Genomic DNA, 12,719 nt, shown 5'->3' on the forward strand with positions numbered 1-12,719 from the left:
CTTTCTCCCCACCCACCTGGGCAAACTGCCAGAAGTAACTACTGTTAATCGTTTATTGTGTTTCCTTCCAGATGATTTTTAACAAGTAAACACGTAGGTTCAATTTTTAGGGAAGGGAACGTTAGTTTGCATAATTAGATGATGACTTTTTTCTTCCTCCAGGTTATGGAGTACTTGGGACCTAAAGCCTGTGCGGGAAATTACATTTCCTAAATCAAATAAGCCTATTGTAAGGTAAAACCTCCCTCACCTCTTCTTTTCTTCATAACATACTCTGAGACTGTTTTGTTGGAGAGACAGTAAAGCACACAGAGGTACAGAAGTGCGTAATGAGAGTCATTATAAACAGCCGGCCATTTATCGAAGCCCAGGATGTCCGGGGCCCGGTGGCAAGAGGAGGCAAAGTGCTTGTCTTCATGGAGCTCAGAATCTGGGTCAGGAGCTCACAGTCCCACAGGCAGGCATGCTGGGCTCGCACCAGGGAAGGCCTCTTGAACTGCAGAAGTGATGGATTTTTTCCCTTTCCTTATGGAAAATCCCATAATGGTGATTGACGGCTACAGGAGTGTGCTTGACAGGACTGCTAAACAACCAGTTACCCTGTGCTCTGTCAACAAATTTGACTTTAAACACTCAATTGGAAGGAAGTGATTCAAATTCTACTTTATTAAAATAAACTTATTTTTAATCCACTAAATGTAAAGTTTAATGAACCTAAATTAATTATGCATTAATGTTACATTTTTTACCCTTTCCCCTTTCAGGGAAATAAAATCCCTCCATAAAATAATCACCATTTATTTCTATAGAGAGAAAATGTAGTACTGCTGTATTTTTCAAAGTTTCCTATACCCAAGTATTTGTTGTTTAAGTAATCAGGCTAAACAAGAAGGGAAAAGAAAATATGCAAAGAAGGAACAGAACGTACCGATCCTTTTGGTCCTGGTTTAGTCTGTATCACTTGGTTAGAAGGAGCTTGACAAACATGCCAGCAGAGCAAGTAAACTATATTAGAATTACAGTCAAAACCAATGAGTTGTAGGCCGTCATTTTGTTTGTCTCTGTGCTCCAGTAAAGATATCTTAACCCCCTTACACTGATTTCCATATGATCACCAATATGCTGATACACTTTTCAGAGACACAATATACAAATGGGATTTTTTTTTCACAGCCTTACATTTTCCTGCGATGGCCACCATTTGTACACCGCAAACAGTGATGGGACCGTGATCGCCTGGTGTCGGAAGGACCAGCAGCGCCTGAAACAGCCAATGTTCTATTCCTTCCTCAGCAGCTATGCAGCTGGATGAGTGAGGAGAACCTCGCATTCTGCAAGGCACTTTAACTCCAAGCTAGATTTGCTGACTTCGCCAGTTACAGGAGGTCAAACCCGAAGAAATGGATGACCAAACAAACCATCCAAGTAATGATAAAGTCTATTCATCTGCACAAAATTCTGCAGCCTCACAAGGTCCTGAGAGGAAAGTTTTGTTTAGTAATAACCTGGAGGGTGTGTCAGTATGCACTAACCAACAAGGTTGAAGTCTGGCACAGTAAATTAAAATCATATTCTTAAAGTTTTTTTTCCATAGAGGATTCTAAAGAAAAGATGAGCATCTCTCTATTTCTGTTTTCTATTACTTTCTATTTTCTATTACTCCAAAAAAGCCAGTGGAATTTAAATTGGTTAGCTGTTTGTATAAAATGCTCTGAAGATTATATTTTAAAAGTTTTCTGCCAAGATAACACACCCACTCCACTACCCCCAAAAAAGGAAAGATAAGGATAAAGAATTCAGGACTTAATCATTGCTTTCTTTGAGAAGTATGAAATTCAGTAGGTGCCTCTGCACCATTTTTTGGAGTATCTGAATATTTGAATCTCAGTGTTAGGCAGTTTTTGCCTGTTGCCTTCTTAGCTCAAAGTAGAACCAGACTTTTTGACAGTCACAAACAACAACACAAGTATCTTTTATTTTCAGACACATTCTGTTTCTTCATAAAAATCCTACTTAAAATCCATAACACTAGATATGGAATATCCTTAGTTGAGCCACTAAGATTTAAACACAATGATAATTCTTTTAATATCTGCCATTTACAGAGCATTGAATACTTAACAATTTGCAATAGAAAGCCTCCATTTCAGAAAAAGTTTGCACAGATATTAATAATGCAGTCCAGTTAAGGCATTTAATCTAATATGCAGGAGGAGTTTTCTTCCCCAAAACAGAATTACAAAAGAAAAGGACACAGCTTACTTTGTTTTAAACAGGAGGCAGAATAATTCTTTTAGGAAGCAGTTTCCACTGTTTCTACTAACCTATACCACTTGAGAATTCTAGGAACAATAGAAAAATCTGTGTACTCCACAGCAAACTTACACATGATAAAGACAGAATTCCTAAAAATCCTGGAATAGTCTATCATGATATTATGGCTCTATTTTTACTTGGGGTGCTGCTTTATTGGCTTTGAAAACACTGTAAAATAAGCTCAGTAATGTTACCATGAGATAAAAAGATGTATTCCTGCCTAAGAATTACTTGCGTGTTTGTTATGGACATTTAATTCATATGGTGTTTACAGAACTACTTTTGTAACTTCCAGACTTTCTAAAACATTCCGCTTAAAAACTGTATAAAATACAATTGCAAAGTCTCTGCTGTCAAGGTAAATACAAGAGGAAGCAAGTGGCTACGTATGCTTGTAACCTTCAGTTGCATACATAGGTAAGAACACTTCACGGCTGCACTGAGATCATGGTTTGCACAGACCACCTATTAATTCTGAGGTCCAAATAGGTGCAGAGATGAGACTATTCCTATTCACGTTGAAGTGATTTGCTTTGTTTAAAACAAAAAAATCGCAGCTATTGTCTTTCATTTTTCTACTGAGAACTTTACATTAGTCCCTTATTAGAATAAGGTTGCTACTCAATCTTTTTTTCTTTTTAAGGCTGAATTTCATCATTTATCTAAAGAGAAAATATGCAAAATGACTGGTCTTGTTAAGAGTGCAATATTATATTTTTATGTAAAAATAAAATTGGGGGGATTATTTATTCAGCATGAAACTTAATATGTATATGTTTGAAGCACTTCATAATATGCATGTTGTAACAAATATTTCTGTAAACTATCACAAGCTCTGTTACCTTTGTACACACTGCCACTTCAGAGTGGGGATAAATTTCATAAAAATAGACTGAGGACCTATTCTCATTGCAGTTTAAGTATTATGACCAGATCTCAAATTGGTGGCTGTTTTTGGTAACCCATATAGTTTCTCTCTTTAGCTCCCCTATAAATTTATGTCACTAGAAAAGGATAACTTTCATTTCTTAATTGTGGTCTTTGTGAGAACTTGTATATTTCAATCTTTACTGCCTTTAAATGGAGTTTAGACAGAAGTCCTAAGGTCAAACCACTCATTTTTAAAAAGAAAAGACTATCTGTCCCTCCCCCCTCCCCACCCCCAATAGCAGGTCTGCACTGAGCCCCTACTTGTACCAGGTGCCACACTGAGCACTGAGGTCCAGTTTGTTCCCTGCACTGCCAGGGCAACATGCTGTCCGTAACACAGCGTGCGTCGTTACAAAACGTGGTAAGTGCTGTGAAGGAAGAGTGGAGGGTCCTCTGAGAGAGTACAACCAAAGAATTCAGTCTAAATCAGGAGCATCCAGGAAAGTCAAATTGTTGCCGCTGTCTAATGGATGAAGAGAAATTTGACAGGCGCAGATGGGAGCAGATGTGTTCCAGGCAGTACACGTGCAAAGACCTGAGGCAGGAGTGTCAGTGAACAGAGGCTCAGTGAGGGAAACACCTCAGCTCCTCTGGTGGGCCCTGCAGAAGGTGGGTGAATTCAACCACCAGCACTCCAGGAACTCAGAATTACTCTTTTTTTCTGCTTTGCATCTGCGGTGTTTGAAGGATTCTCAAGACGAGGGCACACCTGCTTCTAGGTGTCTGTTCCCAAAAGAACTCAGGAGCAGCATCTCTCAGTGTAAGCCTGCCAACCTGAATGTCCCCACTTTACCTGCACATCTCAGCTTGACTCTTCCTTTCAGCAACGTTCACTGATTGCCAAACACGTGCAAGCCCAATACTAGGTGATGGGGGAGGGGAGGGGAGGAGTGGGGAATTCTTTCCAGCCCTTCAGAGCTCATTCCTGGTGATCTGCGTCTCACTCTTTTGGATGACCTGTTAATGTTTTGAATCAAAGACAGAAGAGCTACAAGGGGTTCCGGTTCAAGATGGTGACACAGGAGGACCCTGAGCTCACCCGCATCCCGCAGACACCCTGAATCTACAGCTACACACAGAACAATTTCCTCTGAAAGAAATCCAGGAACTAGCAAAGCGGCTCTTAGAATCTGGTGAACAAAACCCACATCAGAACGGGTAGGAGAGGCCGAGACGCGCGCTCACCTTAAACCCCACTCCTGGCACAGCGACCCACGGTCAGGGGTGGGCTGGGGACTGACGGCTCCCAGCTTCTCCCTCAGTGAGGCTTTGACCTCCACGTCGGGCACCCCAACTTTTAAGACCTACACCTGAGAGATGAACCCCCAAAAACCATCTAGCTTGGAAAGCCAGTGCGCCTGCGTCCCCGAGACCCACGAGGCTATAGCATCTGAGAAGCAGACCTTCAAGGGCTCTCCGGGACTCATCAGGCTAACGCCCCAGGGCCCAGCACCGAGGCCGGGACTGAACTGTGCCCAGTGTTTCTGTGTAAGAGGCCTGTTGCCTATCTTGAAAGCTTCAGCCTGAGGGGCGGGCATTTAACACATTTCTGGAGGCCACTGAACTACGCCCCGAGGACGGCCAAGGCGGCAGGCACCATCTTTGTGCGCCCCCTCTCCTTTCCTAGGATTGCGGGGATCTCCCAGAAAGGGGGGTGTGCACGTCTGGGGCTCCGGATTTGGCGCTGCCTGCCCGGGGGGTGCCCTCTGACCACCTGGCTCTGGTGGCCAACCAGGCTTACGTTCCCGGGTCCCACAGAACTGTAACAAGGGGAAAACAGTTCTCAACCAGCTACCACCCAGGCCAGAGCCCAGAGGCAGCAAACTCCCCGGTCTTTCCGTGAAAGAGGCTGTGAGCTTATCTTGATAGCTGCGTCGGGGTGGGGTGGGGGTGCTGGGGTGCGGCTAATTAAACACACATCCTGAGGCTGAGGGCAGCTCTCTCCAGAGACGGGAGCCAGTGGGTGTCACATTCGTGCTCTCCCTCTGCCCCGCCAGGTCTCCAGTGTCTCAGAGAAAGGAGCCTGTGGCATCTCTAGCATTGCCACCCAGAGGCCACATCCCTTGAAAGCCTGGCTCTGGTGGCCAGCAGGGCTTGTGTTCACGGGTTCAATGGGATGGTAGCAAAGAAACAATTAACTAACACCCCAGGGCTCAGTGCAGAGGGAGCAGACAGAAACGCCCATCCTCCGGTCTTCCCCAAAGAGAGGTCTGTTTGTGTACTTTAAAAGCTGCTGCCTGAGGGTCCAGCTTCCAATCAGCCTTCAGAAAAAAGCCTTTAGTCTCCTAGGCCTTCGCTGACTTCCAACGAGCAGACTCAAGCAGTTACTGCTCAGAACAATAGACTCGCGGGAAGCCTAGTTCCTCCTGAAGGGAAATGCACAACAATTTGATGCAGACCTTTGAGCTGTTCTACAGAAACGACGGCCCCCAACCTGTAGACTCCAGACTAGTTGGAACCGGAAGGTTGAGATTCCGGAAACATCACCCTATTACTTCACCACCAGCCAATCCAATGAAGGTCCATGAGCTGCTCACGCACCCTACAACCCTCTCCCCTAACACTGTCTTTAAAAACCCTGGCCTGAAAGCCATAGGGGAGTTTGGGTCTTCTGAGCACGAGTTCCCCTTCTCTTTGCTTGGCCCTGCAATAAACCTTTCTCTGCTCGAAACTCCAACATTTCGGTTTGGTCTCCCTGTGCACGGGGCACACGACCTTGTGTTCAGCAGCAACTTCTGACAAGCCAGCCAGGAGCCTGTGCCCGTGGCAGGTCGACCTTGACTGGGGGCAGCCCCTTCCCTGGGTCCCCAGGAGCTACTGGGGCTCATTTTGCTCCAGGGAACTCTGGGCAGATGCATTCTGACCTACCATCAGCCTTCTGTTTCATCTGCGGGTAAGTCGCTCTGGCTCGTGCAGGCTGGGAATTACCCTCCTTCATCCAGGCTCATGTCCTTTCGAGAAATGAGCCAATCTGGGCTCTTCTCTTTTGGGAGCGGGGCCAATCTGGTCTTGAGGTCTGCATCTGGGAGGGGGGGATGGAATTGTTAGGCTACAGTTCCATAGTCTGATCTTTTGTCTGTGCGAATGTGTTTGTTGTTTGTATTTCTGTGTATCAGTACTTGCATTTTCAACAAAATGGGAAATACTAACTTCACCCCTGTCTGCCTGAGTCCTGGAGGCTGATCGGGACCCTGGTCACTAAAGGCTTCAGTGAAATAATCTGGGTCCCTCTTCCTGGTTTTGACCCTCGTTAGGGGGTCCTGGCTTTGACAACCCAAAGGGGCCCTGGTTATGACTTTTGTTAGAGGGTCCTGGTAACTTGAATTATTTGTAGAGGGGCGCCAGTTTGCTGTACCTGAACAACCTGAGTGTGCACTTTTAAATTATCAGTTGGAAGAACTTACCAACTCTCTAGAGAAGGAAATTTTCAGTGGGCTGAGAGCAGCCGAATCTGTGTCTCCACCAACACTTATTGTAGAGCTCTTGGTAGGTGAGGGCAAATTCTCAGCCGAGATCCAAGGATGTGGGCACCAGACATCAGTCCCCTCGGACAGCCCATTAGCGTGCATTCTGAGTCATCAGAAACTCTGTGGCTCTACTCCAAATGACAAAAATACCCACTTATTTTCTTTTGTAATACTGTCTGGCCGCAATAACAACTAGGTGACCAGGGAAAATGGCCAGAGAATGGCTCATTAAATCATAGCACCATGCTCCAACTGGACTTACTCCGTGACAAAAGAGAAATGAGGTGAGACTCCCTATGTACAGCGCTTTCTGGCCCTTTACCAGAGCAGAGGCTGCAGAAGAAATGCAGACTTAAGGCTGCTCAGCAATTTAACTCAGGGGGGAAGCCCTCGCTCCCTGTTTTGAAAGGATCCCCTGAAGACCCCTTAGATTTTCCTTTGCCCCTAGCGCTCCAAATACTCACTGCAAACTTCAAAAGATTGCTGTAGGGACCTATCACCCCCACCTACCAGCTGGTTTTCAATAACTAAGATGTGGCAGAAGAAGAAAAAGAAGATGAAGAAGCAAGGCGCCTTCCTTGCAGTAGCGCTGCAGACCACCCCAGGTACCCGGGAGGAGAGAATAAGAAGACTCCACAGGTGAGCGCCCCTGCCCACAACATGGGACTTGGGACACACAGGCCACCAGCAAAGCTGGGACTTAGTCAGTGCACTTACTGCAAGAAAGTGGGAAGGCCCCGACCAACCACAGAGGGGGAAGGCCTGAGCTAAACCCCCTTCCTTTCAGCTCCTGCTAACTGAAGAAGCAGCCTGGGGGCTCCCCAACTGGCCCCTCAAAACACCACCCCCCATCTCCCCCAAGGAGCCCCAGTTACCCCAGAAGTTGGGGGAGAGCCAACTGAGTTTCTGGTAGATACCAGAGCCGCATTCTCAGTGCGGACAACCTGAAGGGGCTCCCTCTCCAAGACATCAAAGGGGTGTCAGGAAAGGAAGACACAAGGAAATCTTGCCCTGAAAATTCCCCAGACGAGCCTCATTTGACAAGAGAAAACTGGCTTTGCACACAGGCATACAAACAACACCAGGAGCTAGGGCAGGGTTGAACAAGATTTATCTCCTACACATCTGCTCCTTCAGGACTGGGAGAGGTGGCTGTTTTATCTGATGCATAGAAACCAACACAGGGAGTCCAGGAACATGAAGAAACAGGAATATGCTCCAAACAAAAGAACAAGATAAAACCTCAGAAAAATACCCTGATGAAACAGAGATAAGTGTCTTACCTGAAAATAGTCATAAAGATGCTCACCGAGGGCGGGAGAACGATGCACTGATGAAATAAAAATTCACATTTTAAGGCAAGACAAGAAAAATATAAACATAAAACGATTTCTCTGCCCGTTTGGGCTTCCCCCCCGACCCCCACCCCCAGTGTGCATTGTGCATCTGCATTATGTGTTACCCAGGCCTCCCCCATGGCCTCCTTCTGGCACCAGCCACGTAACTGCTTGGAAGATAGCGTTCGTTTCTCAATCCTGTAAGGGGTCACAGTGACCCACCACTCACCTTTTACATGATGTGGAGAGATACTGGACTGCACCTAATGGAAGTTCTTAGCTTAATTACTTACTTATGATCTCATTAATGTCACTAGCTATATTCCTTGTATTCTGCCTAGTTTACATGCTTATTGTTTCTTGCGTTACCAAATGTGTGACTGAGCCTCAGATAAAATTAATGATGATTAAGCAACTTGCAACAATTGACCAGATATATAGTTCTATAAGAGCAATGATTGTAATAGTGTACTCTAGATAGGGGAAGAAGCAACAAGAGGGAATGATTTCCTGGCCCGTAACAGACTGGCGAGACAGCTGGTCCAGAGGCTTTTGGCTACTGTTAACAGAGCCTAGTCCGGTAATAGCACAGGAAGTGGCCTATCCACAAAATCCTTGCCTGGCCTGGGAATGAGCATCCCAAGCACCGTGGAACACATTGGTCATGAAATGCCTCCCAAACCTTGGCCAAAATTAAGAGCAAAAGGGAAGGGGCTGTAAAATAAAGAATATTGCTTACCACCCAGTTCTACGAGAATCAAGCCATTAGCCACTGCAGTCACCGACCTACAATACACTTTGAAAGGAGTTCAGGGTGAAGATCAGGATGAGGCACTCTGCGCTCTGGGAAAACTGACAGAACTGGCCCTATGATAGATATTTTCAGGAGAAATTTTGTATGAACCCGGATTCTTGTATCTTTCCATACTTAGAAAAGTACTAAAACCATTAACTAAGGTGTCTGTTCCTCATGGCTAGCAGCAAGCTTCTACTGAGACGTGTGTTTGGTTTCATGCACCCTTCACCAAAATCACATATATACTGAACCTCCCCGACCCTCCACCGCTTCGGAACAGTTCTCAGAGCTCTCTGAGAGACTGTCTCCCAGATTATGATCTGCAGTTTGGCTTGCAAAAAATTTTCCGTTTCTTTCTTAGATTGACTATTGATTTTTTGTTGTTGTTGACATTTACAAGAATGATGCATGAACAAAGTGAGAATGTCAACAAAAAAAGAGAAAGAAAATATCAGAAAGTACCAAACAGTTATCACAGAGCTGAAGAATATAATAACTGAACTGAAAACTATAATAAAGGGGTTCCACAACAGACTAGATGAAGTATAAGAAAGGATCAGTGAATCAAAGACAGGAAGGGCAGTGGAACTCATCCAATCAGAGCAGCTAAAAGAAAAAAAGGAATGAAAAAGAGTAAAGAGAGCTCAAGGGACTTGTGGGAAAGCGTTAAGCAGACCAATATTTGCATCACAGGGATCCCAGAAGGAGAAGAGAGAGACAGGCGGGTAAAAGACTTATTTAGAGAAATAATGGCTGAAAACTTCTGCGACCTGGGGAAGAAGAAAACAAGTCCATATCCAGAAGGCCCAGAGAGTTCCAAATAAAATGAACCCAAAGGAACCCACACCAAGATACATTATAATAAAATTGCCAAAAGTTAAGGAAGGGTTACAAGGCAATATTTAGAAAAGTGAGTAGGGAGGAAAGAAATTCAATAGCTTAACATTTGGAGATTGAAACTACTGGAGGTTTTGAATTATCCATGTTACCCTTACTTTGCTGATTATCCTTCAACTATTTCCAGTTTGTCCCAAATTGGGGGCAAAATATCCCCATTTATTTCCAACCTGTCCAATCCTTGGACGGCTCTGTTATTTTTCAATATCCTCCTCAGGATAACACTCCATATACTATGAAGCCAAAGCATTTCAAAATGTTAACAGGCTTAAAACATTGCAGGAGCAGTTGGGGTGGGGAGGAGGGGAGATGGGGGATAAAACAAAACAAAGAATTGCCATTTGAAATAACAATTCCAGATTGAGATCAAAGGGAAACAAAAGAGGTTTCAGGTTCAGCACAAACTGGTATTTTGGAGTATCACACAAAGAGTAGCAATACACACGGTATTTATCAGCTTTTCCCCCCAGGTTATGTCCAATTTTAAACTCCACAATTTAAAAAGCAGCTACAAAAAAATAAAAATAAAAAGCAGCTACATTTGTCAATACAAAATATACACACTTGACTGTACACTGAGTTGGGAAGGAGGTGCCACTAATTTTATTGTGTTATATGAGCTGAACAGAAAAATACATCCTGCCACTTTGGGGATGCTGGGTTGCAACTCAGCTATTTGAGAGAAACTAAATAATACAGTGTGTCCTTTGAGGCCAAAGTGACTAGAAGATCATTTGAACCTGGGCTGCAGTATTCTTGCTCTAGTGCTGAGCTTGTTTTTTCTCTCATGACCAAAGTTAATGAGAGATGAGTTTAGAAAAGAGTGTTTTGTGGCAAAGTTTGGCTGATTTCCAAAGTAAATTAAACTGGTCTTACCAAAATTTCTGAAGGCTGATCACAATAAGTCATTCGTTCATTCTCAGATCTTAATTTTATTAAAAGAGCTTTAAAAATCATTAGAATCCTGTTTCAAGCATTAAGATAAAAGACCATCCTTTCTGAGATTTTAGGAAAAAACTAAACTGTAATTATCATACTTGTTGATATGACCTAAACACAAATGGTTACTTAGCTAATTTCATTATGTGCTTTCTACAGATAATATTGTACATACAGTTTTATTACAACTAAGTAAAATCAACTCGTGTACTCCTAGTTAGATAAGAATTACACATCTGCTTTATATTTGATGGTGGTCTGGAGAACACAGTTGTGAGGTCTGATGCCTCTCAGCCTGTAGTTGAGACTGAAAGAACAGGTGTCTTCCACACCTTTCTAGCCTGTGCATCTTTATACACAAGCATCGTTCTTTGGTCCTCAGTACAGGCATCATTTGCATCATTGCAACTTCAGTTCAGCTGCGTTAGATACATGTGCTTCATACCAGTGCTCACTTAGTGGGCCATCCTCTTCCCCACTGCTTTATGTTAGACTGGTGGTCTCTCTCCTACTGCATTTTCCTGAATTTTAAATCTTTCAATTATTACAATTGATTGTGTTGAATATACTCAGTGTTGAGAAATCTTTCTCCTGTGAACATATATGAGTTTTGAAAACATCCAAAAGTCATTCCGAACTGAATCTGATAAATGAAATATTTGATAACTGTTTTAGTCAAAAACAAAGTACAATTACAAGGTATAAAAAAAAAAAAGTGTGTGATTCTGCAGGTAATTCTGAAAGAGGAATTTTTAAATGTTTTGAGCAATTTATAGTATCATTGGAATAGGGTAGATTACGTATATACTGGGAAAGAAGGATGGATGGATGGATGGATGGAGGGATGGAGGGATGGTTGGGTGGGTGAATGGGTAAGTGGATGGGTGGGTGGACAGATACAGTATGTCTCATTTGTTTGTTTCTTTGCTTGTTTTTAAGAAAACGTTCTAACTCAAAAGAAACAACTAAGTCCTAGGTTACCCTTCCTTATCTTTGGATAATGTCTTTTTACAGAACCTGAAGCCCACACTTGGGTTATCTTCACTTACACATTTTCCTAAGTTTCTTCTTCGCTAAGAAACTCCCTACCATGCAGTGAACTTACTTGACTTCCCCCAAAGAGTCTCTTACCCTCTTTCTTGTCCTCTGTTTCAGTAGATCCATGTTTATCTCAGGATAATTATTACACAAATATAAAAATAGGATAAGAATGACAGAGTTGTGTACACGTGTCCATTCAGGGATCACAATAGCTCCTTATAGATCCACCAAAAAAGGCTCATTTAGACCCCTGTTTAAGACCAAAAAATTGGCTTATCACTCAGAGATGAATTGTGCCAGAAGCAATCAGTCTCTTTCAATCTGGTAATCCTTGTGTTTTCTTTGTGCAACAGATCACTCCATATCAGACAATATTTTGCAGTCTTTATTTATCACTCTATCACTGATCCTTGAAAACTTTTTATCCAGGAAAAATGTTCAAAAGGCAAGGCTTCTTGTAATTTCCCTCCTAAGTGGGGCCAGTCATACACCAAACCGCCTTTGCCAAATCCTTAAAAATATTTAAAATTAAGCAGATTAATAAGGACATGGTTTTTCTTGATGTCCCATTAAACATGGAGTCCCATTTCACATTTCTTAAGCCCCTACAACATACCACACGCAAATATTTATAAGATGGGCTCTTAAAGAACTCATAGTATAGTGGAAAGAGGTATGGTGGTTTTTTTTTTTATTTTGATACAATGAAGTACATTTTATAATAGAGGTTTTATAGATCAGACCGGCTAAAATGGAAAGTGGGGAAGCAAACAGATCAGGTTTCCCAAAGATATTAGTGATTTAGCCGAATCTTGAAGAAAACAGAAATTTACTAGATTTGGGCCAGGGTAGAAGGAAACCAGTGTTACTGAGACTCAAAGGTGTAAGAAAGCAGGAAGTAGAAGCAGTCCGTGTGTCAGGGACAGAAGGTAAAAGTGAAGGGATGAGGGGAAATTAAACCAAAAAGATAGGCCAAGAACTCCTGCTCCTATCCAC

At 43.2% G+C, this 12,719-nt stretch overlaps 1 protein-coding gene across 4 annotated transcripts in view; it reads left to right on the forward strand.

Annotated features, from left to right (window-relative positions):
* Positions 1-3,208, forward strand: part of LYST (lysosomal trafficking regulator) — a 188,797-nt gene extending 185,589 nt beyond the window's left edge. For all 4 annotated transcript variants that reach the window (XM_082407545.1, XM_082407547.1, XM_082407546.1 and 1 more), the window contains 2 exons: positions 163-234; positions 1,174-3,208. In XM_082407545.1, the coding sequence (XP_082263671.1) occupies positions 163-234; positions 1,174-1,312 (211 nt within the window). In that variant the 3' untranslated portion in view covers positions 1,313-3,208. The remainder of the gene's footprint in view (positions 1-162; positions 235-1,173) is intronic.
* Positions 3,209-12,719: the final 9,511 nt, after the last annotated feature.

The sequence above is a fragment of the Balaenoptera borealis genome (assembly GCF_965194805.1).
Source record: "Balaenoptera borealis genome assembly, chromosome: 10".
In the NCBI taxonomy this organism is placed as follows: domain Eukaryota; kingdom Metazoa; phylum Chordata; class Mammalia; order Artiodactyla; family Balaenopteridae; genus Balaenoptera; species Balaenoptera borealis.